The sequence below is a fragment of the Varanus komodoensis genome, unplaced genomic scaffold (genome assembly GCF_004798865.1).
Source record: "Varanus komodoensis strain SLA01 unplaced genomic scaffold, ASM479886v1 scaffold1, whole genome shotgun sequence".
In the NCBI taxonomy this organism is placed as follows: domain Eukaryota; kingdom Metazoa; phylum Chordata; class Lepidosauria; order Squamata; family Varanidae; genus Varanus; species Varanus komodoensis.
In genome coordinates, this window is record NW_025335268.1 from 108,495,251 (window position 1) to 108,522,217 (window position 26,967).

The 26,967-nt window shown below is 39.0% G+C and overlaps 1 protein-coding gene across 2 annotated transcripts; it reads right to left on the reverse strand.

Annotated features, from left to right (window-relative positions):
- Positions 1–336: 336 nt before the first annotated feature.
- On the reverse strand, positions 337–26,912 carry LOC123028359 (minichromosome maintenance complex binding protein). Of its 2 annotated transcripts, XM_044440125.1 has the most exons (17): positions 26,775–26,909; positions 25,666–25,875; positions 19,404–19,489; positions 18,000–18,140; positions 16,299–16,340; positions 14,846–14,947; positions 13,829–13,958; positions 11,756–11,907; positions 10,988–11,088; positions 9,834–10,009; positions 5,545–5,668; positions 3,859–3,976; positions 3,150–3,315; positions 2,574–2,707; positions 1,927–2,091; positions 1,249–1,337; positions 337–714 (listed from the first exon to the last, which is right to left on the reverse strand). In XM_044440125.1, the coding sequence occupies exons 4-17, from the start codon at positions 18,072–18,074 to the stop codon at positions 588–590; spliced, it is 1,701 nt and encodes a 566-aa protein (XP_044296060.1). In that variant the 5' UTR covers positions 18,075–18,140; positions 19,404–19,489; positions 25,666–25,875; positions 26,775–26,909; the 3' UTR covers positions 337–587. The 2 variants fall into 2 exon arrangements, with proteins under 2 accessions (XP_044296060.1, XP_044296050.1); XM_044440115.1 differs by lacking the exon at positions 25,666–25,875 and having other exon boundaries at positions 26,775–26,912.
- Between the last annotated feature and the right edge of the window lie 55 nt (positions 26,913–26,967).

The following is a 26,967-nucleotide window of genomic DNA, read 5'->3' on the forward strand; positions in this document are numbered from 1 at the left end:
CTTGTAAAACAGTGGCAGAATTGTTTGATACTATGTAATTAAGTCCTTGTTGGTTAGCATATTACTGTATTTTAATTTTTGGGTGAATGGTTAACATAATTATTACAAATATTTAATTACAAAGTTTGAAAACCTTTAGGACACACCCACAGTACAACTGGGCAGGAATTTGTTGTAAGGTGGGAGATAGATTCAAAATACCCATGAATTATTCTTTAAACTCAAGTACCACTCCAACCCAATGAAATTAGTGGCTTTGTGTTCACTTAACTATGTTACTGAAGCAACAAAGTAAACCTTTGTTCAAACAACGCCAGATCTTTAGTAAAAGTGAGATAGCATTTTATAGTAAATTTTTAATATCAAACAAACTTCCCATAGTTGCTAGTTCAGTTACAAAACAAGCTCCAAAATATTCAGTGTATCTATTGAACACCATAAATTGTGTCCAAGTTTGAGAAAGGTATAACTTTGATAAAAATTATCTACAAAACCCAATATAAACATAAGCTCCCTCATACTAGCTCCACATATATCAGGCAAACTTTGCAGTCATGTAAGCAAGACAGGTACCAGGTGCTGCAGCTTTAGAGTTCATTTCCATTTACACATTTCTGCTGTTGTAATCTGGCTTTACGCAGTGCCTCCAGCTGCTTTGCTCTTAGCCACCTCTCCCTTGACAATGTTGTCTGCCCAGCACTGAGAGAAAGGAATCTGTAAGGAAGAAATGCAGATAAGTGGGAAAAATACAGACTTCTGTTTCCTAAGCTTGGTGACAGAAAAGCACTGAGCAACTAGCTACCCGATAGTATACATGATACCTTATAGAAATTCCTGTTGAAGGACCTGTAAGCACATGAAGACAAACAGTAGCCAATAATGCCTGCTTGTAGCACACCTGTGATTCTAGAGATTTACATTGCAAATCAGGTCATAATAACTATTGAATCACTTCTTGAAAATGGGATTACACTATATTTGCAAGATGTGTCCTCAATTTATCCATGAGCAACAGTCACAGCTTGCTCACAATCTGTTTTATGAAGTACAGTGGTTGGCCAGAGAAAAACCCTTAAACTCAAATGGCAGAAACAAGAAGAGTGACTTACTTAGGGGGAAGAAAGACCAGGAAGAGATAAAGAGCTGCATCAGAACTATATTGCTCCCTGGGTAAGTAATGCTTCAGGAAACTAAGGAGCATTTGTCCTGAAAGTTAAATTGTGCTCAACCCCGCCCCCCACCCCTTACCTGGCTACCAGTAGAGTTCTGTGAAGGTCATCAGCTGTGATACTTTCAGGGTCATTTTTTCGCATTTCCACAAAGTCATCTTCTACTGCCTGCCAAAGGAAAATTTATTAAATATCAGTTTTCATATGATCAAGGTAGAATTTTAACATATATTTTAAACTAAAGCTTTTCTATACTGCACTGTTTAAGGAGACACATTAAATTTAAAGCAGGAAGAATTGTTTGCCCACTACCCAAAGCAGACATTTCCCAACCCACATGCTTTCCTTGGGTAGGAATGCACTGCAGCATTTCTTCTGAAAAAAATATAGTACTCAGAGCATATATAGCAAAATACCTTACTTTCTGGTACCCAATAGTACAAAAGTTCTCATAATGTCTAAGGAGCAAGCCCTTAAGGATAGCATTCTAAAAAGTGAAGCTGGTTTACATCCTCTCATATGAGAAGGTAAGACCAGTGTTTGCTCTTTAATGGCTCAATACACACTGCCTGTTCATGTGAATTGAATTTGCTGATTAAAACTGAACAACTCAGCAGGTTTTTGGCAAGACCTTCATATGTTTTAGGAAGCAATAGGCTGAACCAGTGCAAGAGCAAACATGAGAACATGCTAGAAATAATTACTTAGCCTCAAACTCAGTCAAACAATTGTCAATAAAGTGGGAAGTGCTCGGTACCTTAGTCACTTCATCGGATATGCTGTAATCCAGCAGTCTCAACAAGCTTAGGTAAATGCGGAACTTGTTGAGAATGGATGGTAGCACTGCTGTGAGAAGGCTGCTCATATACTCTTCCATGTTGGGTGGCACGAGCTGTGGCTGCAGGTGCACCTGGCAATCTGACTGTGGAAAGAAGTTGCAGACCATCACTTACCAGCCTTTTGCACAAGAGACATACAGGGCCATTTGTTGTAACCAAGTGCTTCTCAAAGAGGGGAGAAAGTGAACTATTTATGTTTTTAGCAGCCCTGAAGCTCTGTAGTGTACTTGTGCTACAGAGCTCTGTCTGACATCTGAGTTCTCTGTATAGGATTAGGAATCAAATAATTGTGCTTAAAGAGCCTCTGTCCTCTACCTACAAATGTTAGATAACACACAATCATTTAAATTTCATGCAGTCCTGTATAACATTACTCCAGAATTCTCTATTTATTTTAAAATGTTTGATCTTAAAAAACTGGTTTGTTGCTGAAATGCAATGCTTAAACCAGTAATGGGTAACAGCCCTCACATAGTACCGTTAGATGGCCTAAGAATGATACATTCGCTCCAGTAAGAGGCTATCACACACACGAGGCCTTGCTTCAAGTGCAGCACTGTCATACCGGTAGGAGTGATCTACCCTCTGAAGTGATAAGGACATTAATATTGCACAGGAATTCCATCTGGTGGTAAGTGAAGTCATAATCCACCTTCTGCCAAGTTATCAAGTGGCCCAGTGCTCTCACATTGTGTACACCTAGAGACACAACAGAAGAAATCCTCTGATCACTGAGTGGAAAGTTTTCGGGTTTGAAATAAAGATCACACGTTGCATTTTCAGCTGACAAAGTTTTCTGCATGGCATACTAGTATCTAGGCAGAAACCCTCTGCAGAAATCATCTTTACAATATTTAACCTTAAAAACTTGCCCCAAGATCACTGCAGAGTGGAAGAAGCATTATACAGAAGTACATGTTGTTGTAGGGGGAAGTATAAAGAATTATATTAGGTACAAGTATACCTAATCTTAATTCGTACATCCCCACCGTTCATCAAAATACTGTCTTTTGCTTTAAATAATTAAACAGTACAACACGTACAGCAGTAATAATTTCTAAATGCAAGAATCTGATGTCTTAACATATTTTAATACAACCACTGTATTGATTTAATGCATGGATGATGCTTTAATACCCACCTCTTGTGTCAAGCTGTCCTTGCTCCAGCAGAGTCTCATCTATGACAAGAGAGGTATTACTTGCCAGCTGTAGTACTCCACTGACCAGGCGATTGGCTGTGTAGTCCTTGTGTGGGTTAAACTGTAAGCAGTTCATGTTCTCTATGGTCATTTGCAGGCGATAGGACTGGCAAGAAAAACAAAAGCTCTGAGGTGTCAGCTAGAAAGTGTTCCTATTAAGCAACTGAGTAACTATATTTCACTAAAACATGATATATACTGTGGATAAAGACAAAAACATAGTTGTGAATAGCAATAAAAAATCACCACATCGTAGTATGGGGGATATAAGTTGAAGCTCCACACTTCTATCTATATTATTTGCAGTTATAATGTTGTACATTAGTTTAAAAGATGGAATGCTGTAGTGTTGCCCTTAAAATTCCAAGCTAACAAACCATGTTCTGAACAATATAGTACAGAACAAGTATCTGCATTCTGCCTGTGAGTGAAGCAGGTGTACATGTATACATCCATCCTAAATGAAGGCAGTGCACAACTACAGAAATACAGTGGGAAAGTATGTACCTGCCTTTTCAAGGTATACTTCCAGAATCTTCAGCTGTGTGTGAAAGCATTCAACCAGAAGCCTGTGGCTACCATAGCAACACACCTTTACAGTTTGACTATTACACAGTTACTCCACAAAACATATAAATGTAATTCTTACTGCTGGGACAAGCTGCTGGATAATACGATATATATGTTCTGTGAAGACACTATTTCTTGGACAGCCACTTAAATTGACTGTGAATTTTCCCAGAGGAAGGACATCTCTTCTTGCATACCTAAATGACAAAAGAGAAGCCAAATATTAGTGAAGTGTTTATTTTGAAGTGCTGGCAAATACGTAATGCTCCTATATTTGTGGCAACCAACCAGATGTCCCATGTCAATAAAAGATTTGAAAAAGATTCAACTTTTTACAAGTCTGAAAAATTAACTTCAGTTTTAGACATGTTTATACCCAAAGTAGCTTCAGCTTCAAGTACAAAGGATTATTAGCATTAACAGTCTTTAGCAATGGTAGAACCCTGCAGCTACTCTACATACATCCTCAGTTGTTCAGGGAGGTGCATTCCAGTCAGTTGGTAGAATGCCAGTGCCCTGCACATGTCCAGAGTATCAGGGCCAATGACACTGGGGTGGATACTGTTGGAAAGAATGCTGGCAATGCACTGTTTGTGGAACCATGATGCAATCTTCAGGAGCAATGTATGGTTGAGCCACAGAACTGCCTTGCCCTTATGGAACATAAGGAATGCTGGATTGATGCACAAAGCTCAGCTTCTGCAGACTTCTAAGGAACCAATAGGGCAGAGGATGTGAGAAAACTGAGGATGTGAGAAAACCAGTTTCTTGGTGGAGAAACCGTTGACCCGTCCCATGCCAGAACAACTCTGATGGATTATGGCTTTAGACCTCTGATGTGGAGCATATGGAGGAAGCCTGGCATGGTTCAAAAGCTTACTCCTAGACAAAAGTTGCAAAGGTGCTCCATTCAGCCTTGTAAAGATGCCTCATGTTCAGCCACAGGGGTGCATCCAGGCTTCCCTGTATCTCAGGATGGATAGGGGCCTCCCAATCTACCAGCTAATCCTTCACAGATGCAGGATCATGCTGTGGTCCCAAGAGATGATGTCTGGTCTCTTTGGAAGACAGAGGAAATTGCTGTTGGACAAACCAAGGTGCCCGGTGTTCACAAATGCCCAGTTTGTGTGTTAAGAATTGTCACTTCAGTCCAAGCAAGAGTCAAGGCTGTATGGACTATGTGTGCGCCCAAAGTTTCAAGTCCTTGAGTCCTGCTTCCAGCATAAATGCACTCTCCATCCCAGATGCTAGCCATCTGTTGCCAGGGTCAGGTCCAGTTCCCTGTTCATGAAGGTGACCCTGCCAGCCAGGCTGAGTTGGCAAGTCCACCATGAGAGGCTAGGAAAATCTTCCCAACAACAGACCTCACACAGGCATAGAGCCCATATGTGTGACACACAGACCATGAAGAACTTTGGTATACAAAAAAAAGGACTGGATTTAGAGTTTAATCTGCCAGCAGAAGCACTTTCTGAGCAGAGTTCTACTCAGTGAAGACAATCCCCTGCTCTCCCTGAAGCTGTCCGAACCACCTGCCATGCTGTTCCCAAGCTCCACCACACCCAGCACATGTTCTGCAGAGCACAGAGGCTGCAAGGGAAGAGGGAAAATTGGCCAAAATTACCCCCTCCTGTGTTCTGTCAATGAAGAGATTCCACTGAATCAAAAACTATCCATGGCAGATGCAGCCTTTCTTTTAGCAGAAGGGAAAGCCTGGATTCAAGCCTGGATCCAAATATTCTCAGTAGATGACTTTGTTACTTACACTGTGGAGATGAGATGCAATATAAGGTATTCAGCAGCTAGGCTGTCTCCTAACAAAGCATGAGTGAGGAATCCAAGAAGCTCTGCTCTGACTGGGGACAGTTCAGTCATAAAGCTAGAAATAACTAACAAAAGGTGACAGCAGTGAGAAATCACAAAACATTCATACTAAACAGGATTTTCTATTTTAGGAGTAGGCATCCACAAGAGCTGCATGCATATCCCACTCACCCCACAGATGCAGGTGCTCAGAAGTTTCCTTATTAAGGCATCAAACTCGCGTGAACAAACTTTTCATAAACAAAAAATTACCAGTCCTGATTTGTAATAACTGACAAAGGGGATTGGGGGAAGAGGTCAAAACCCCACTACTGTAACAATTGAAAAAGCCTCCCCTACCTACCTTAGCAATAGCACTCATGATTTGCAGGAGCAGCAGCAGCACCACTGCCAGAACACAGGCAGCTCTATGGTGCAGGATGGTGACAGAGCATCTTTCTGCATTGTAGAGCCCTGAGAGAGTACAGACCAGAGTGTCTCACAGGTCTCCAGGAAAAGAGAAGAGGTAAGCCAGCAGCCTTTTTTCCCCTATGGAAAAGTGGCAGCAATTTCAGCTGGGCATAGGTGGAAGATACAGGAGAGAGGCAGAGGCAAGGAAAAAGGAAACACGATGGAACCATGACAGCTGCATCAATGTCAGTATTTCTGCATGCGGGTTGGGAGAAGGAAAAGCACAGTAAAACCTTTGTTGCAATCAGAAGACTAAGTAGCCTTGTGCATTTTAATATGCAAATCCACGCTATACTCAATATTAGCAGTACAACTTTCACATATGAACAGATTCACTAGATGCAGCATATATCTTTATGCACAGTGTTTATGCAAGGAAAATAGGTGTGTTGCATGTTGAAGCATGTCTATAGAATATAGTCCACATTTCTAAAATTTGGAAAAATTTACTAAGATCCAGCATCTTAAGGCTGTACATATAAAATCTTATCACCTGAACCAAATGTCTAAGAAATCTGAAGTTCAGGTTTACAGCTTAGGTTCTGGTTTGTTGGTTAGCTTCTCAGGACTGGTCCAGTGAACTGACTTGCATACCGGCAGCAGTTACATGAAAATTTTAGGGATGCCATTTAATAAATCAGTATGTTCTATGTGGATTTTATGTTTTAATAATGTCTATTTTTGAATTTTATTAAACTGAAAGGTGGAATATATGTTATTTAACTAGTAAAAAGTTAATATTAATTCCTTTGGTCATTATTAACTACTTTCAAACATTGGAAGGAACAATACTTTTACCAAAGCTTAAGTTGGGCAGAACTGCAGCCAATAATGCAATTAATTTTTTTTTCACTCTCTTAGAGAAATAAAGATTTCTCTAAAATGATCAATGTCCAAATGATAAAAAATGTCCACTTTTAATTAATCCTCTTTGTCTGCTTTTTAAAAATAATTTTTTGGTTGTGAAAAAAGTTCTATATAGAAACGGTAGGTTCTACTTTTCTTGAAACAGAGTGGGGAATGAGTAGTAATTAACAGAAGGCTTGATAAGACCATAAGAAAAGCTATGCTGGATTAGACCAAGAGTTCATCCAGTGCAGCATCCTGTTCATCCATTGGCTAATTGGCTGCCCATGGGAAGCCCACAGATATGACTTGAGTACAGCAGCACCCTCTGGCCCATGCTCCCAGAAGCTGGTGTTTACAGGCATACTGCCTCTGATAGTAGAGGTGGTACATGGCCACCACGAGTAGCAGCCATTGCTAGCCTTCTCCATGAATCCGTCCAATCCCTTTAAAGCCATCCAAATAGCTGGCCACTACTGCTTTGTGTGGAAGTGAATTCCATAGTTATCTATGCACTGTGTGAGAAGTACTTCCTTATATCCACTCTGATTCACCTATCAATCGACTTCACAGAATGACCTTGAGTTCTAGTATTATGTCTCCCTACCCACTTTCTCCATGCTATGCAGTTTTGTACACCTCTATCACATTCATGCCTCACCTTACTTGCCTCTTCTTTAAGCTAAACCATTTCTGATGTTGTACCCTTTCCTCATAGAGGAGTTGCTTCAGCAACTGATCATTCTAGTCGGCTTCTACATTTTTTTCAACTCTGCAGTATCCTGTTTTAGATGTGGTCACAGTATTTGAAGTGCTGTTGCATCACAGGTTTGTATAAGGGAGCATGATCTTGGCAATACAGTTCCAAAACTTGATGTTTTAGGAGTTAGTATTTCAATTAAACAATTCTGTAATTAAATCTTGTTCAAAACAAATCTTCATCACAGAAAACTGTATCTGTATACCTTTGGCTTAAAAAAAGCCTGTTTCCTGAAATGAGTCATAGCTATGTTTACCAAGACCTTCATAAACTCTGGTAAGGATTTCAACACTAAAACCCTTCTCAGACTAAAACTTATATAATGACAAGGAACTACTGCAAAACACAAGTGCCATGGCATAAGATCAAGCTCAAAGTTTAAAACAGAAAAGATCAATGTTGATAAGCAGTCTACCTTTATAACTCTTTACAATATGGTTCTTTGCCACACACTAACACACACACATGCACACAATCATACCAACTCATGTGCATTTATTCATTAGACTGAAATATAAAATACAGACCAGAGGTTCAAGTGATGACACATGGAATAGATACTGGGCTATAGGGCTAGTGTGGATGGAGGCTTTTTAAGAGTAAAAAACAGCTCCATTAAATTCAGGTTTCTCAAATAAGCAATCATAATATAAATGACTGGGGAAAATGTGGCAGGTCTTCTTCATAAAATACTTAAAAACGTTTAAAGGCATATGGGAAAAATGCCTGTATATAACTGTGTTGTTCTGTAATATGTTTGGGTAGCCTCTGTGAAGTTACAGTGAATCTGAGGCCTTGTTTTGTTTTGCTTCTGTCAAAGGATGCTATGGCACTTGTTGAAAGACAATATGAAATAGAAGGCTGAGTCAGTCTGTGAGGAAAGGAAGGGAGCAGTTCTGCTAGTGTGATGTAAGAGAAATCTAAGGTGGAAAATCTCTTTGTGGGATGACATTTAGTGGATGGTGAAAAACAGAAGGTAGCAGCATTATGCCAAGAGACTGCTCTAAGTTCTTGCCAGAGAACGTTTATATAAACAGGGAATACCAGGCCACATATACTATCCAAGCAGCTAATAATACAACAGGAAATGCTTATTAGAAGGAGACTGTACCCTGAAGCTGGACCTGGCTATAAGGATATTTGACTAGGGTGCAGGTTTAAGGAATTTGGCTTTAGGTTAAACAAGTCTTGAGGCTTGTAACAGCATCAGTCTCTTTTGAGCCCTAAAGAACTGTCATTAAGCAATTACTTGAAATATTAGTAATCCATCATATATGATATACTCGTATCTCTTTAATCCCTTGATTATTGTTCAACTTGTCAATGACTCAGTTTGGACAATACAACAATCCATGGTGGTTTTAACAGGTGGGTTCTCCTTACATGCAAACATAGTCTTGGATACCCAAGGTGGGCTCTTTTTTCCCAAACAATCCACCCTAAGAACCAATGGGTTGTGTCATCCAAACCACCATGATGGGCAAGCCACTACCCTGCAAGCCACTTGACAAGAGCAGTAAAAATCCCTTGCCTGTTTTGATAAATGGCTACTGGATTGAACCCCACTTATAATAGCCTTTAATGTGCCCAAGTGGCACTTTGGGGCTGCTTTCAGAAGCTTTCCCCTGGTTTGGAGCTGGCAAGGATAGCTGGAAACAGCTTCTGCTTGCCAAGCATGGTGTGCCCCCCCCCCCTTAACAAGGAGCAGCAGACATCTTTGCCAGCCGCATGAGAGGTCTATTCTCAAGCTGCCTGCAGAAATGGCCAGGACCCACTTCTCCTTACTGAGGCATCAAGTTTTCCCTTGGCAAGGAAGAATAGGTCCCAGTAATCCATTTGAAATCTTTTATACCAGCTACTAGGAAGCCTTAATGAAATGGAACTGATAGCAGCAGGGAAGTTTTAGCTTGTGGAATTCTTGAATGACAATGATAGAGAGATCCCTAGACAAGAAATATAAGCAAGAAACCCCATGGATGTAACTGCCTAGTGAAGCTGTAGTTACCCCATGTGTAGTGGGAGAGAGAGGAAATCCCCTACTACATACTTTTGTACTTCAAGGCCCCTGGGAACGAACTAACTTGACTGCACATAAGGAAATGGAAACAAGAAAGTCCACTGTATGCATTCAATTGTAATGAGGAAATCTTCCTCTCAGTAGCTCAAATACTTACAGCTCCTGCTTTCCTCTTCGTTAAGGCAGGCTGGCAACAATGGATTGATGTGTTGTAGTTTCTGTGCTAAAATCACATGGATTCTGGGAACTAATGAGGCCGGTGGACTGTGAACTCTCTGTTCTTCCACTGTCTCCATACAATCCATAGATTCCACTGGAGATGAAGAATTCTCCCTAGAATATAAAAGTAGCTGAACACATGTATTGTCTGCAATAATGCAGCTGCTATCAATGAATACTGTTGCCTGAAGAATCCACAATGGTGAACTAAACCAAAACACATCCCTTCTATTTATACTAGAGGGAGAGGGGCCAGGGTTCCCACCAAAAATTGAGCAGAGCTAGGAAAATCTTCCTGACTACAAGCAATGCGCAGGCACAGAGCCTATATGTGTGATGCACAGAGACCACAAAGGAGGAGGCATGTTACTGGGAAACAAAAGCATACTTCTGCTTATTTTTATTGTACATTTACAGTACAAAAATCAGTATAAAGGATGCTTAATGATTTTGAAGGTGTTCACTTTTGCCACAAACATATGAAGCAGGTCATAATTGTTTAATTAACGAGAAACTTTGACTAAGATGTATAGATATGCAGGACCGCATATAATACAGCTGTTTGCATGATACAAGAGTCCATTGTGAGTTAATCAGTGGTGAGACTGCAGAGTGCAGTTGCCACTGTGTATAAGAAACTGCTCATTTGGGGGAGTTTCTGTCCAAGGTGGCCTAAAATAATTTTAAGTAAACAGAGAAAAAGTGCAAATAAAGAACCTATATGTTGTTTGTGGATGAAAAGTGCACTCCTTTTGGTGGTGAAATTAATAAAACGATTGTAAATTTGGATCCTATAACCAGGGCTGGCTGAACACATTCTGCTGTCTGAGTTTGAGTAGCGCGTAGTGCCAAACTCCCCCAGATCCCCTTGGTTGAAGCAGCACAGTATCCAAGCCTGGTCAAGTTATTTTGGCATTTGAGGCAGAAAACTCCATGCCTCATCCCCTCCCTGGGAGTCATTATACAATAATTACATAATTAAAAATATGACATCTTTTCATTACAGCGAAATCAGTTGCCTGAGGCAGCCACCTCATTTTAGTTCTGCCTGTAAGAGCAGAACTAGTTCTTCTTGAAACAGCAAAACATTACCTTTCTTCGTTGTTCACTATGTTCAGGACAGGATCAACAGACAAAATCCCATACACCTCAAGAATGTCATTCACCTTGAAACTATTCCCATTTTCATATATCTGCCACAAAGAAAGCATTTTTAAGAGGGGAAATTATAATATAATGCAAAAAGAAAAAGGCAGTGACTGTGTGGACAAAACAATACATTATAATTTATAGTTGTAGAAATGAGTCACAGCAAACCACTATATTTTCTATTTGCTTTTTTGAATTGTTCATTGTTACACATCTCATGAACTACAATTTTGCTTTATATTCCACAGTGTGGCATAACAATATCATACTTTTTCACTGCTATAGTAATTCACAGAAAGTACCTTATTGATGAAAAACCAACACATAAGTTGATACCTTAAAATAAATGGAAATACTTGGAGAAATAGGATTAGGGAAACATGGCTTCAATTTTCAAGTGGCTTTCTTTTTATATCAATGCAATTGCAGCAACACAGAATGATTACTTCTTAGTATCTAGACTCATATTATGGGATAACACTGAATAACAAGATTTATTTTAAGTATAATGCAAAATAGTCAATGTACAATTGTATCTACCAAACACTGATGCTAGCTCTCCATATCATTTAATAAGGGAAGTATGATTAGGTTTGATTATGGTGCTTTAGCATATCTGTCTGTCCTAAATGTAAGTTTCTGTTTTCACTCACAGATGCAACACCTTCAGAAACCAACCCCACTTTGGATATCACTTGATAGGATTATCACCTTCACAAGACATGCAGGGCCTTTTTCTCCTGGGAGTGGAAAGTTTAAATCTAGAGGTGGTGAGCAGTTTAAGGAAATCATTTGATGTCTCGCAGAAGCTTCTGTTTCTAATCGTTTTGGCTCTCCACTACCATGGATATCAGGAACACTTCCTGCAAGTTGAAAGAAACCGTTTCCATCATCTCCATGTCTAAGCAATGAAATTAAAAGTTTTTCTTTAAATCTTTTCAAAAAAGATTTAAAACATACTGAATTGCAAGGATTGGAGCAAAAAAATGCTCTAGTAATTCAGGAGTTGGGATAGTTACCTCCAAAAGTGTGCTTCGATTTCATATTTAAATAATACAAAAAATACAGTCAACAATTCTTGGATAGCACTGTAACACACTGTTTAAGATTTTGTGGTATTTATCTGCCATAAATACTGGCACATATGATGACCCTTGAAACCAGAAATAGCAAGGCAAAAATCAGGGAGTTGTCTTATATACCATATAGTAGGACCTCCACATCCACGGAGGAATAGGTTCTAAGCCTCCAAGTAGCTGAAACTACAGAACACCAGAGAAAGCGGAAAAAGCACAAATATCTCTACTGCAAGCCTGCAAATCTCTCTAGGGATTGTCTGGGGACACCACACTCTTTTTCTCACCACTAGCCAGCCTCACTGAAGGGTTCTGTCTTTCAGTGGATGCAAATTCTATAAGATATTTGCATTTTATTTGCTAGAGATATGCCCTTACATACTGACACATAAGAGGACCCTTGAAACTAGAAGTAGCAAAGCAAAAATTGGGGGTCATCTTACACACCCAAAATATGACAAACACCAGAAAAACAGCCCAAATATCGCCTTATACAGGAATTGCCTTATGTACGGGTATATACAGTAGCAACAAAAGACTGAAGGATGAAATGTTGACATTTACAAATTCTTGACAGTCCAGTCCTCTGCCTTTGCTTCAGTTGCAGGTGCACAAACAGAGCTGTATGCCAGCATTGTCGCAACATCACCCAATCTACTGGATCAAGGGATTATGCAGTTTGGCCAAATGACGTACTCCAGTAAAGTGCAATTTCAACAACTAACTCAAAGTAGCATTTCATACAGAGAAACATCAACGGAAAGTTATGGACAGAAGGTGACTTCCCCTTCCCCTTCTCTATACAGCAGCCTATTGAAAAACCTGACTTAATGTCTGGGTGGTGCTCATTGTTTGGCAATCCTCTCTTCTCCCTGCAAAACCACGATCTATTTGGGGAGGGTCTCCAACCAAGAGGAGAGGCATCTTCTGGGTCCACTGGGAGAAGGAAGGACCGTGAAAGTCACTTTCATTACCTACATATACTATCAAAATAAAGTATCTGTCAACTAACCCTCTGTTTAGTATATAAGTTCACTATTACTTGTGGAATGAAAGACAGAACAAACTGAACAGCAGATATGTACAGCATTGAAAACAAAGAGCCTTGTTGGTTCAAATCAAGTATCAATATAATTCAACATTTAGTTTTTGTCAATCACCGGCTAGATGCTTTCAGAAAGTATTTCAGGCATAAAAGTGAAACCCCAACTTCCATTATTTTTCTGCTGCATGTGGTATGCAGCTATTTAGCTTTCCAGGTTTAATGAATTAATTGATCTATCCATATCCAAATTTCATGCATGTGTAAATTTTACAGGAAAACCAGCCAAATGCTACCTTTGCAGGAGAAATAAAGTTGTCCAAGTATGAATGCAGTACTGAAGATTCTACCAAAGGTCAGTGAATCTTGTGGTTGCTGCTTCAACTGCATTCAAATATATCCCATTCAAGATCTTCAGGTCAATAGACACCTATGCAACTGTTTGTGTGCATCATTTGCCTGACACAGTGTTGCTCCCTGACTCTAATCTGGTTGGTCCAAATATCAGGAATAGGAAATTAGCACAGAACACAGATCATATACTAAAAATACAATTTTCTAAGCTGTCAAAGCATACCGCTTTAGAGCATTTGGTTGTACCATGAAGTACTAATCCTGAAAAATAAGTGACTTTTAAAAGAAAATCATCAGTGTCTCAGCTGATACCCAGATGTTGTTCTCTCAGTTTAGAGGGATGCAACTCCATATCTTCATCTTCTTCATAACTCCTTTTGTGGCGGCTTGGAGTGTAGGAAGTTGAAGGGCAAACTCGAGCTTGACTTGCACTGGTATAAGCGTACATTTTATGTTAAGGACATCATCATTTACTAATTTGATATTTAAACAAATCAATTTGATCTGGTGTTTTGACTGTATCTAAATCTTTAAAATAAAAGTAGCCGGATGACACTATTCTTTCATGAGATGCCCAAAAGAAGAAATGTCTGAAATAAGGTGGTAGTGCTTTGCCCCACACCTGTTTGCACAAGCATTTCATAGCATTAATAACAAATCTGACTGAAATGAGACTGAACTGAAAGAGTATGGACAAATCATAAAAGGTCCTAGGGAAGTGGCAACAGGATGTATGGAGAGATTGGCTGACACAATGTATGGTTAATACAATGTTCACCCAAACATGTTCATTCCTGTACAAGTTACCTGCCAAAAGCAATAAGAAACAACTTATGAACAGACATTTTCTATCCCATCTAATGGACTCTTAAGAAAAAATGTCACTCAGAAAGTCTGATTAAACCTCAATTATAAGGCTCATCACCTAAAAGGCTAATTATTCAACATACTTCCACCAACATATCTTGTGATGAGTAATGTCACTGATATTAAACACTATTAAAATTTGCCTTCATACTCAGGAGCTTTAACCTACACTGTCTATTATTTGATTTAATTTACCATACAGCCTGTAGCTTATGGACCAACCACCAGAGGGAGTGTGAATTTTCATAAGGCTTCAATCCGATTGTATTTTAAAATTAAAGTGTATACAGTACTGATGGAATCTGAAAATATACCTACCCCCCACACCCCTTATTTTTACAGGTTTAAAAAGAAATAATCTTAAACCATTTCAAGGGTTCAAAAATTTACTTTATTACCATCTTCTCTTCTCACGCCATATATATCCACATAAAAATTAATTAATAAACCTACAAAGGATATTTCTTTCACCCATGTTGATTCTCCAGGCACTGGAACACAATAAAAAGTCTGCCTGTCTGCAGTTACTATTTGCTTAGCGTTTAAGTCTATTTCTTGGTGAGGCTGGAATAGAGTAAGATGTTACATATGAAAACATATTTGTAAATGACATGTAGAGTTGTAAAGCTAAAATACTCAAGCTGAAATAAATTAAGTATTTTAAGGATGTAGGGAAAAGTTCTTATAATAAATATGCAACTGAATATTTAAGAACACTAGGCCATATTTACCCAAAGCTATTCTAAGGAAATAATATCCATGCTGTTGACATATTTTACTCCAGCCACAGAAATTACTCTAGTAAGCTATATTTCAAAGTACCAAAGCATTTTAGGGATCAGCAAGTGGAGCAGGGGAAGATGCATATACTAACACAAATAACAAACTCGTTCTCTAATTACTGATCCCTATGTAGTCAAGGTAGAATCATCCAGACACAAGGGAGAGTTATTAGATGGTCTGGGGGACTGTAAGGTTTCGAGAAGTGCCAAAATATTTGTATAAAAATACTCCAAAATTATGGAATACATAACAAAGAAAGTGATAACTTTGACAGAGTACCTGTTTGAGAGAGATGGATGACAAAGAAAGGAACTGAACATCCTAGAAAAAAGGCATGACCAGCTACCATCCTATGCAAGAACAGTATACCTTGCACCATTTTACTAGAGGTCCTACTTATTATTAAAACTCAAACAATAAGTCTCAAAGAACGGCAAATGAGCAATGACAATTCCAATACGAAAAACAAAGGTTCTTATGACACCTTACAGAATAACAGTTATCATGATATTAACTTTTAATGGCAAAAAATTCACACAACTGAAGAAGCAGACTCTTGTCCATGAAACCTCATGCAGCTTGACAGCCTTGAAGGTATACACTTTATTGTATTGTACTCTAAGCAATAGACCAACACAATTACTCTTCTAGAACTTATATCCAGATCAGTCCTCACTACTAGTGATTTTAATATTTGATGCACCAAAAGGGAATCTATAGTCAAAAGTTTTTACAGCTTGATAGTGTGTTCTCTCCCCTACACTGTGTCTTGTTTCTTAGTAAAGTACACTGCTAAACACATTTTAAGTAGTAGCACATTTAACTAAAGAAGATACCCTTGCATATTCTTGTTCGCATTAGTGTTTTTCTAATGGTGCTATTCATTTAGCAGATGAAGTGTGGAGAAATCACACACAGACTGAACTTGTTACAGCAGTATTTGAAATGCCACTGGGTTCAGGTCTATCTCTTTTAAAGTTAGATAAAAAATAGAAATATAGATCAACAGGTAGCTACATTTTGATTGCCTGCTATAAAATTATTCAATGCAAAAAGGAATAAAACAATGAATGCTCAACTAGTTTAAACTGACAGGCATTTGTTTTGTTTTATATACAGCATTTGGACTTACCCCACATTCTGCTACATCTCTGTATTTTCCAAAATGCAAAACCTGTTAAACAAAAAGGGAGGTAACTGTTGTATTCTGTATCAGTTCATTCCAATTTCTACACTGATGGTGCTTTGACTAGGAAGCTATCCTAACTCCTCAATTGTGTTTGTGCACTGTAAAATTTGTATCAGCAGTGAGCTAGATCTGTCAAAATCTAAATCAAAATAAATTTGTCAAATAATTTAATATGGGAAAAGATGTGCACTATGGTCACCTTATTAAAATAGTCACAAACTAATCTTAGGGCTACAGATCTGGAAGGTATGCTACAACTGTGCAGGTAATCATGTAACTGTGTAATGATAGATTGTTGCCATGCTTGACTAAAAAATACACAGCCTACAATATGTGATTTAGACAAAAAAGGGGCTTTTTGTCAATTGCTCCAGCTTCAATTAAAGCAAGAACTTTTGTCCTGACCTCACTTCCCAAGAGGCAAAGATTAACCTTTTTGCATGGTAATATAAGTCTAAGGTTAGACGATAAGGTCAGTTTCTTAAGAGACCAAGATCTGAAGACTATACAGATTCTTCCTATAGCAGGAAGGACAAAAAGCTCTTCCTTCAAATGAGCTGGATCATATGCTAGGAATAATGCCAATGAACAGGAATTAAAAGGCTTTGATTAGTTAAAATCAAGGAGTTAAAATACTCCAAATCCTTCAGCCTCACTGGAGCTGCATAAAGGCTCTTAGAACAGTGTGTAGGGTGATTTACTGGGACAGTTCAGAATAAATCCTCCTTTACATTTGCCCCATGCTAAGTCAGATGAAGCAGTCCTGCAATGCTCACAGCCTCTTCAGGGATCTGCAACTGTGACAGCACAAGGTCAGTGAAATTTGGCTAGCTTGCCCCACCACTTCTCCATCAGCCTATGTAATACAAACCTTTGCTTCAGCTTTCTCTTATTAGGTGTTCTTTCTCATACTCCTGTCTTTTCCTGAGACTATGGTGATCTTCTTTTCACCTCTGCACTGCTTTTTCAAGTTTTGCTTTAAAATAGCAGTGACTATATCAGATAAATATTCTCCTTCTTCCACAGTGCTACTTCCCCTTCCCCTTCACTGTGTACTGGCAGGGATTGCTCATGGGATTAGCAAGAAACAGATGTAACCATGAATTATGTTACACTCCGAACCCCCCGTCACAGGCTGTCATTTTATGTGAATCTGAGTGTTGTTTTACCTTCATATAACCTGGCTTGCTGGTTCCATATGAAATAACAATCTCCAAGCAGAGGCTGCATACTCAAAATGGTAGCTGCACATGCCCCAGCCTCACTGTAGGTTAAATAATCCACAGTGAGCTGTTGTGTTGTATAATATTGTGTCATCAATCCCACTTTGGGCACACAAGAGGATGGTAGCAGTAGGGTGCAAACTGGTCATGTTTCATTTCACATGTGGATTTTGCAGAAGCATAGCAGCTTATGTTGCTTCCGCAAAAGCTCAGGGAAAATGCAACAAGAAAAAGACTTAGAGTACAGGAATACTGGCAATCACAAGTAATGATGAATACTAAATAACAGATGACCACTACTGCTATCAAAATTGTGTAGTCACAACAAAATTGTGTTGTGCATAGTATGGGAACTAATATGTGTGACTGAATGAGAGGAAAGAGAAGATTTTAAGGACCAGAATATAGAAGGACCACTTACACGTGATTTTGTATGTGTGTCCACTGTTTCATAGACATTCATATATAATTCAGGATCAAACATATCTTGGACCATACAGCGGAATTTCACTAAACTATTGGGCTTCAGATAATGTAGAGGGACATCATTCAGTGAGGGAACCTGTAAAAATGAAATTTTAAAAAAGCAAATGAGTATCAACTGAGGTGAACAGAACTTAACACCCTACTCACAATCAATAATCTAAGTAAAAATTAATATGCAGTATTTTTTAAAAAACAGGGAAAATATATAAATTGGATCCATACTAGAGTAGTCTGCTACTGCATTTGGATTTGTGAAATGCAGTGTTCTCAGCAAGTCACTGAGCTCTACTTTTTATTTTTTCCGGTAAAAATTATGTAATACAAATGAAAGGGGTCACCAAGAATTTGAATTTTGCTTAGGCTAACCAGTAAAATTGTACAAATACAGCACAATTCCCTCATTCTTAGATTTTCTTAATTCAGGCAAATAGTCTCCCAGGCTATCATGATAAAGTGCAGTTGTGCTGTAATCACATTTCAGTGTATGATTTTGTACTTTTAGGATAAAGATTTATTTATCAGACAATTCTCGTGTTCAAATATTTCATTCTAAGCCAACTTTAAGTTTTGCAAAAAAATGTTGACACACAAACAGAACTGTGATATATTTATCTTTCCCTTCGTACATGCTCCTGAGATTTCCCTTTGTTCATGTGTTTCTTATCAATAACATGCATATATCCTAAACATATAAGTTTAGGAAAATACATTAATAGGTGACAAGATACACTTGTATTGGATTTATTATGACAGAGTCACAGAATATTGTATTACCTCATCAGAGCAAGATACCCAATGCCAAAGCCAGGTTTTGGCTGAGGACACACTGCACATATGTATGTGACCTCCAGCTCCACTGCAAACAGCTGCAAGCAGTTGTCATAGGGAATTAAAAAAAACTGCTGCTAATACAATTCTACTACCATTTGACCATTTCTGCCCAAACTATCTCAAGTGGAACTAACAAAACCCTTGCTGGACATTCTGTTTATGGATATGTTCTCCAATTCCTTTGGCAATTTCCTGTTTGTATTTCTGAGTCTATCATTTAGCTAACAAAGAAGTCCCATTCCTAATTGATGTCTCTAATGAGAAATTCATCCAACATACTCTGGTTTCAGTGAATTTAGGACACAACAGTTTAATTTGTCCTCTCCTAACATATACTTTTGATTCCTTTCACAGTTAATCTACTTACAACCATTTTAGTGGACTTTTGAGACCTATCAGTAAATTCCTTAAATGAAGTGCTTTAAGAAGATCTTGCATAAAAAATTACAGTACGGTCTGCAAAAAAGGGGCAGAAGTTTAACATATACATAAGCAAGTACATACTTACCCAGTTAGTTGCATTATTTTCTTTTAGTTTCTCTTGGAAGTAGTCTGTTACTTTTCTCTCCCATTCAGAGTTTGGACTATTTTGACCTAGATTAAGTGCAAAACAAATTGAATTTCAGTAGATACACTACTCCAATGTATTTTGGCAGCACAATAGGATGGATTATATAATGACGACAACTGGAATATATTTGTTTCACAGTTGAGAATAGTTCAATCAGGTGTGGTGGTTAAGAGTGCAGGACTGGAACTCTCTGGAGATCTGGGTTCTAGTCCTTGCTCACCCATGAAGCTCACTGGGTTCTTTTGGGCCAGTCACAGACTTACAGTCCAACCTATGACATAAGGTTGCTGTTCAGAGTGTAAGACTGAGAGAATTATGTAAGCTGCCTTGAGTTCCTTGAAAGGAAAAAAGGTGGGATGTCAATATAATGAAATAAAAAATAAATCATGTAACTGCAATTATATTCAAATCCCATGTGCCTTCAGTGATTTATTTCATGGCAGAAAAACAGTCTTCCTGGCACACTGTCTGCCATGCAGCATTGGCTGGCTGTTTCACATCAGCTATGACATATTTCTATCCTTGTACATCTCTTCTCAGCAGTAGCTGATTTCCAGGAAAGCAAGCTTCTTTTTCAGTCAAAGAGTGTGTCACAGATGACTAGAGAGGCGTCTGTTTAGGCCAGCTAATTTGTAGTAGTAACTTTTCTGAATTTCCAAAGCTGCTTGAGACTACTGATGTCACTTCTGATTGTGAGATGCAACCACATCTATTGGGCTTCTATTTGTTTTAAAGAGTCTGTATTTTAGATGGAGCTTTATAAGAAAAATGTATTTTTCTTCGTGGATAATGTATAAACATGCATTATTTTTAACATTTTGTTCTATACTCATGTTCAGACATTAGGCTAAATCAAGCCGTCATGTATTTAAGAACAGAGAAAATATATATTACACATACACACACAGAGAGAGGAACTATTGAAAGCAGAACAAAATTAGGTTTTCAAGGTGAGCAGAACAGGTGGGATTAAGAGACAAAATGAAGGATGATATCCTTGTTTATAGAGGCAGGCTTTAAGGGTGGCTTGAAGGGAGTTTAATACTAAAAGAGATGCCAATATCTTGCTAGACATTAAATGCAAGACCAAGGATGCCCTACAAACTAAAACCAAATCCATAGACATGATCAAATAAAAAATCTTTAATTGACTGTTAATAAGGTAAACTTTATTAAATACTTTAGGGAACAAGTTATGGTAGAGAAAGGAATACAATTAAATTATATTTAATGTTGTATTTGTTCAAATATTAGAAATCTCACTGGCTTATAATCATATGCTTAGTAAAAAACCTTCTAAAATTAAAAATCATTACATGTCATTTCTAGTCTCTGCTAACATGAATGCCTCTAATGAAGCTATGTTTGATCCTTCTAGGTCTAGGGCATCAAAAAATTTCCCAATTCAAAATTTTCTATAAAATCTACATTGCTAAACTAAAGTTGGTTAGAGGTTAAGGGAGCATGAGTACTTAACCAAAAAATTCCTAAATAATCTGTAGTGATGGCAACTGACATTTTAAGAAGCTAATTTTGCATGAGAGAGTAAAAAAAAAATTATGTTGAGATCTCATAACTTGTCTTTTCCTCACTAGATAGAACCTATACACACAACTTGCTTTACAAATTCCTCTACTATGCTACATAATTGAAAACTAATCCTTATTTCATGATGAATAACCTTTGGACTATATCTTAAACAGAAAATTATCTTTAGCTAGATTTTTCCTCAAAAGGCATTTTATTTTTAAAAAATCCAATTTAAATAAAATAATCTGATTTAAACTAAAACTCTAAATCAAAACAATTGGATTTATTTTTTTTAAATCGAATTTAAATAAAAAATTTTTTGGAATTACTTATCCACCCTGTTTCTCTGTGTACCGCTACAGTTGGATGTGTTAAAATATCCAACCAAGCAGAAAAAGGAACAGCTTGCCTTAGGACAGGAGTGAGCAACTAGTGCCCTCCACATGTTTTGCCTAACGCAGAGAAAATGGTGAGGGGTCATGGAAATTGTAGGCCAAAGCATCTGCTGGGTCAAAAGTTTCCCACTGCTGGTTTAGGAAAAAGTAGTTATTTCAATCGTCAGATTCCATGCTTGTACCCTTAAATTCATAGGAAAAGTATCAGTGATGAATTCCCCTATATCTACAATTTTATGTAGACCATCTGTTCCCAGGGACACTCAATTTATAACCAGCCTTTCCTCACAGTAGTTCAGGGCAGATTGTTATGTTGTGTGAAGTTGGACTGCTTCTAACAAGATGGCTTATTTGGCAACAAGTTTGCTTTAGGGGATGTTGAATCCACAGTTGTTGTGTTTCCCAAATCCAAACAACTGAGGGAAGGCTTCCCTCACTGGGTTCATCCAGGCCAGTGAAAGCCACTCCAAGCAAGCACCTGAGTGGCTTACTACCTGCCCTTCCAATCATACCTTTTGCAGCTGCTTTGGTTATTTTTCCTTTTGGGTAGGGAAGATTGCCTTTTTCCCATCTCTGAACTGACAGTCCCTCCAGGTACCCAGGAGACTGGAATGGCTATTACTGCTGTGCCACATAAATACACAGTGCCTTGACAAAGTATTCACTCTCCTTGACTTTCCCATTTAGTTGTGTTACCACCTAGAACTGAAATTGATTGCAGTGACATTGTTACTACTTGATGTACACAAGATACGTTGACATTGCGAAGGAACAAAATATTTTTATTGTGGCACAGAAACAAACTGCTACTTATTGGTTGCCTAAGTATCTACCCTTGAGTCAATACTTGGTAGAAGCATCTTAGGCAGCAATTACAGCTGTGAGTCTTCTTGATAAGTCTCTGTCAGTTTAACACATCTGAAAAACTTGAAAAACCTTTAAGACTTGTCACAGCTTCTTAATTGGACTGAGGTCTAGGCTTGGTTTGGACCATTCTAAGACATTCAGGTTTTTGTTCTGAAACCACTCCAATGTTGCTTTGGTTATGTTTAAGGTCAATATCCTGGTGGAAGATGAAACTCAATCTCTGATCCTTTGCAAACTGAAACAAATCTTCCTTAAGAATTGCTCTGTATTTGGCAATATCCATCTTGTCCTAAATCTTTAGAACTTCCTTAGTCTGTAGGAGCTTCCCAAGTCCCAGTTGTAGGGAAATGTATCCCCACAACATGATGGTGCCACCAGCATGCCTCACCACAGGGAGAGTGTTGTCAGGACAATGTTCTCTTTTGGTCAGAAAGTTGTTTTGCTTCTATCAATCCAGATAACATTTTCCCACATGTGCTTGCCATGTGCCTTTCTGCAAACTCCAAATGGGCTTTAATATAAGTTTCAGAAATGCCTTTCTTGTTACTCTTCCTTTAAAGCCCAGCTTTGTGGAACATCTAGGCTATACTGTCTCATGGAAAATTTCTCTCATCTCAGCTACAGATCTCTCCAGCTCTTTTTGAATTACCACTGGTCTCTTGTTTGCTTCTCTGATTAATGCCTTCCTTACCCAGTTACTGAGTTTTGGTGGACTGCTTTTTCTAGACAGAACCATGGCTCAACCATATTTTCTTTCATTTTGTAATAACAGATTTTATTGTGCTCTGAGGCATGTTCATGGTTCCAAGTTTTTTTTTAATAACCCAGTACTGACTGTGTTTCTATACAACTTTATCCTGGAGTTTTGATATGTTCTTGGTCTTTATGGTGCTGTTTCTTTAGGCATGGTTTCCAACAAACTCTGGGACTTTCAAGGAAACAGATGTATTTAATCTAAAATCATGAGGCATTGGAATTGCACAAAGGCAGATTCCATTCCGTAAGTACACTGACTTCTGGAGGCACTGAGTTACACTAGAGTTTCTTTAGGCATGTCATATAAAGGGTAAATACACAACCAAGAAGTGCAAATTTGTTTTTTGGTTTACTTAACTATGCAGCAATAAACATGTTTTATACCTTCACAGTGTTGAGCACATTGTGTACATCAAGTGATTATCAATGCTGATTACACTCATTTCAACTTATGGCTGTTATGCAACAAAATATGGTAAAATCAAAGAGGAGTAAATACTTCTACAAGTCACTGTGTTCATGTGTATACATACATTTGCACCAGAAATGTGCACAAATATTTTTGTTAGTTTTGATTTTAGGTATTTCTTCTTGGTGTTTTGGAAATCCATTATTTGACTCTGAGCTGCTGGGCTGGTTGATTGAAAGGTTGCCAGTTTGAGTCTGCACAACAGGGTGAGTTCCCCTTGCTCTGTCCCAGCTCCTGCCAACCTTGTAGTTCAAAAGCATGTAAATGCAAGTAGATAAAAAGGTACCACTTCGGTGGGAAGGTAACAGCATTCTGTGCACTTCGGTGTTTAGTCATGTTGGCCACATGACCACGGAGACTTTCTGGGGACAAACGCTGGCACTCTCGGTTAGGAAACGGAGATGAGCACCGCACCCTGGAGTCAGGCATGACTGGACTTTAATGTCAAGGGGAAACCTTTACTTTTATCCAAAATATGAAGCTTTGCTTAGTCAATGCCCTAGTGCCTGCTGTCAAATTCAGATTTCATGGCTGCCTATCTTCCTGCTAGCTGTCAAAAATCAGCTTTGATCATGTCAGCTTTGATAGCAGGCACCAGAGCAGGCCAGGCTTTGCATTTCAGATAGTTGGAGTCATGCACTTGTGTACCACTGAAATACCATCACCACCAACAGCAGCAAAACAACATTAAGTTAAAAAGCTCTAATAAACTGTAGGGCACTTTGAAGGGGCTGTCATTCAAGAAATCATGAAAAGTGATGTTCAGGGCAGCAATGGAGGGAGGATGCTGCAACAAACAACCCACAGTGAAGCCCACTGTCTGTCAGGCACACTGTGCAGCTTATGAACAATGTAGGCTGCTATGTTGTGCAAATTTGCTCAATGACTTACCCCAAGTCATGGAGGGAGTGTTATTGCTAGATGAGAACTGAAACCAGGATCTTCCCAGTCCTAGTCAGACACTGTGAACACTATACCAAACTGGTTCTCAGTCTTGGACTTAGAATCCCAACACTCAATTTGTTCCAATAACTTCACTTAATCTCATTTAACATTTGCATCAAATATTTTCAAGCACTCAAATCTTTGTTTTACAATATATAGGACAGCAACCTATCCACTTTTATGGGATTTGGTGGCTGCAGAGCCCCTCTAAATATTGTGAATGTTATCTTTAAACACTTAGTTCACACAAACATTGCAAACCACCATGGCTTATTTTAAGCCCCAGCACATGTCATGCACCATCACCCACAGCCTGTTACTGGCTTATCTGACAGTTGTTTTTCCCTCAAACTGCTGTTGCCTAGGTTCAGTAGTAGTATGATGGTTGGCATATACCAGTGATTAAAACAAGTTCCCATGGCTTATTTGATCATGCAGAGTGGGCCAATGTCTGGCACTAGAATTTTAAATATATTTATATTTACATATTATAAGCCCATATATGTTTATGCATTATACAAATCATACTCACAAGCATAATTTTGAGTTACAGAGTTCAATATTTACTATGTTATATGCATTCAAAATCATACTAATACAGGATTGTTGAAAATCACTTAGAATAAATTGATTTAGAAACTATAGCTTATTTAATTTAAAGTAATATAGTTAAATAACTGGGTATACTCAATTTCTTAAAATTGAGAAATTGATGAATCCATGATCAACCATTAAACACAATAAGTAAAATCCTGATTTTCTATGCAAAAACCCAAATGGGACAACCTTTTGAAGATAAGGTTGACTCTACCCCCCAACCTATACTCAGAAAAATCTGAAAGGAGTTTGTATGCACTGCAAATAACAACTGTGTAGACACCTGAGTGGTAAGTGCACGCTGCTATATTACACACACATAAAAACCCCTTTCATATATTCCACTAGATTATGATTCTGCTCTGTATTCTCTGCAACACAGTGTATCATGAACTGTATTTGTTATTATGCTGACTGAATATTTAGATAGAGAGCCAAACAGCACCAAAACTTTGTTTTCAGATCATGAACCTCTTATCTGCCCAATAGCCAACTAGCCTTCACTACAGAAAATTGCTTGGTCTTTCAAGTTAGTTTCAGTGCCCTTACATGCTAAAGCCAAGCAGAAAAAAACAATTCACTATTTACCCACTGAATACCTATAAATCCTGATACACATTTGTTCATAGTTTATGTATACCTTTTTAGATTAATGGGGCATAAGCTAGCCATGATTAACTTCAGATCCACTGATTTCAATAGATCTATTCCCAGCATGACTAAACCAGCATTCAATTCTCTATATAGCAAGGGCTATATGGACAGACGTTTTAGGATTTCTGGTGGTTCTATTAAGTTGCAACCAGATGTATTTTGATTGTTGTAGTAGACAGTATGTTAGTATGTATACCTGTCAAGAAAACAAATGAGTAACAGAGTTGGAAAACTGAGTAATAACCCCCCTTTCTCAGGGATTTAAATCAATGGTTTAAAACTGATCCAGCCTATGAGATGCGAACATGTCAAACATATACCATAGTTTAGCAAATGATATTCGAGATCAGGAAAAACAGATAAAAGCCAAAATACATGATCCTGCCTGACTAGTATCCAACTTTGACACACACCACCCTAACGCCTCGCCCTCGCCCTCACCCTCACCCTCACCCTCACCCTCACCCGACCTCTTCAAGCACAATAATCTTGCGATTAAACTTTCAAACGAGGGACAAAGTCGGCTTGGAAGCCCCAACCCCAGCTCGACGGACCCATCCTTCCCACCACCCCTGGCGCGGAGAAAGAGACACAGGAAGACACGCTGCACTCACTCCCAGACACACTCTTCTCCACGTTGCTCAACTTTCGGGGCTTCGCCCTGGCACTTCCAAGCGAGCCACACAGCCGAGCTCCGCCACAGGGCGAACTCCGGCGAGCGAGTCCGCTCTGCCCACCCAGAGCGAGCGGGAGGGAGCCCGGAGCTTGGCGCGTTCTTCTCCGACAAGGCCAAACTCCACGCGCGCGCCTGGCACCGACGCCCCGCTTTGCCCTGCTAGGCCCGCTTTTCCCCACCACCTTAAACTCTCTCCATGACCACGGCCACCGCCTTCTTCCTGGTCGCTGCTGCCGGCCCAGCGCTACTTTCCCGCCGCCGCGATAAGCTCCTTTCCTCTCAGTTTCGCTCACGCACTTTTCGTTTAGCTGGGTTCCCCGCTTGCTTGCCTGCCTGCTTCACAGCGGCATAACTCGCCCCCGCCCTGCCTAGATGTTCCTTTTCTTCTCCCCAAGATGTTTATTTTCTTCCCCGCTCACCGAAGATGCCTTGAACGATACTGAGCGGGCAGTTCAGCCAGTCTGCCACACACGGCATCTTCTCGGTTCTTCGAGGTGTCTTCTAAGCCGAGAGGCACGCCAAGGTCTTCAGAGCCGTGTTTACACGTCGGGCAATGGCGATAGGCAAACAGGAGCCCGCGACCAGGCCGAGCTGACTCTTATCCTCACTTCA

Bases quoted from the DNA above. Each gene is read 5' to 3' on its own strand.
- LOC123028359 (XM_044440115.1), bottom strand. From the start codon at position 26,832: ATGCCGTGTGTGGCAGACTGGCTGAACTGCCCGCTCAGTATCGTTCAA. The intron at 16,341-17,999 runs GTAAGTGGTCCT...TTTGTTTAACAG, and splicing joins ACACACATACAAAATCACGT to GTTTTGCATTTTGGAAAATA. The intron at 2,092-2,573 runs GTATGACAGTGC...TTCTTTCCACAG, and splicing joins AGGGTAGATCACTCCTACCG to TCAGATTGCCAGGTGCACCT.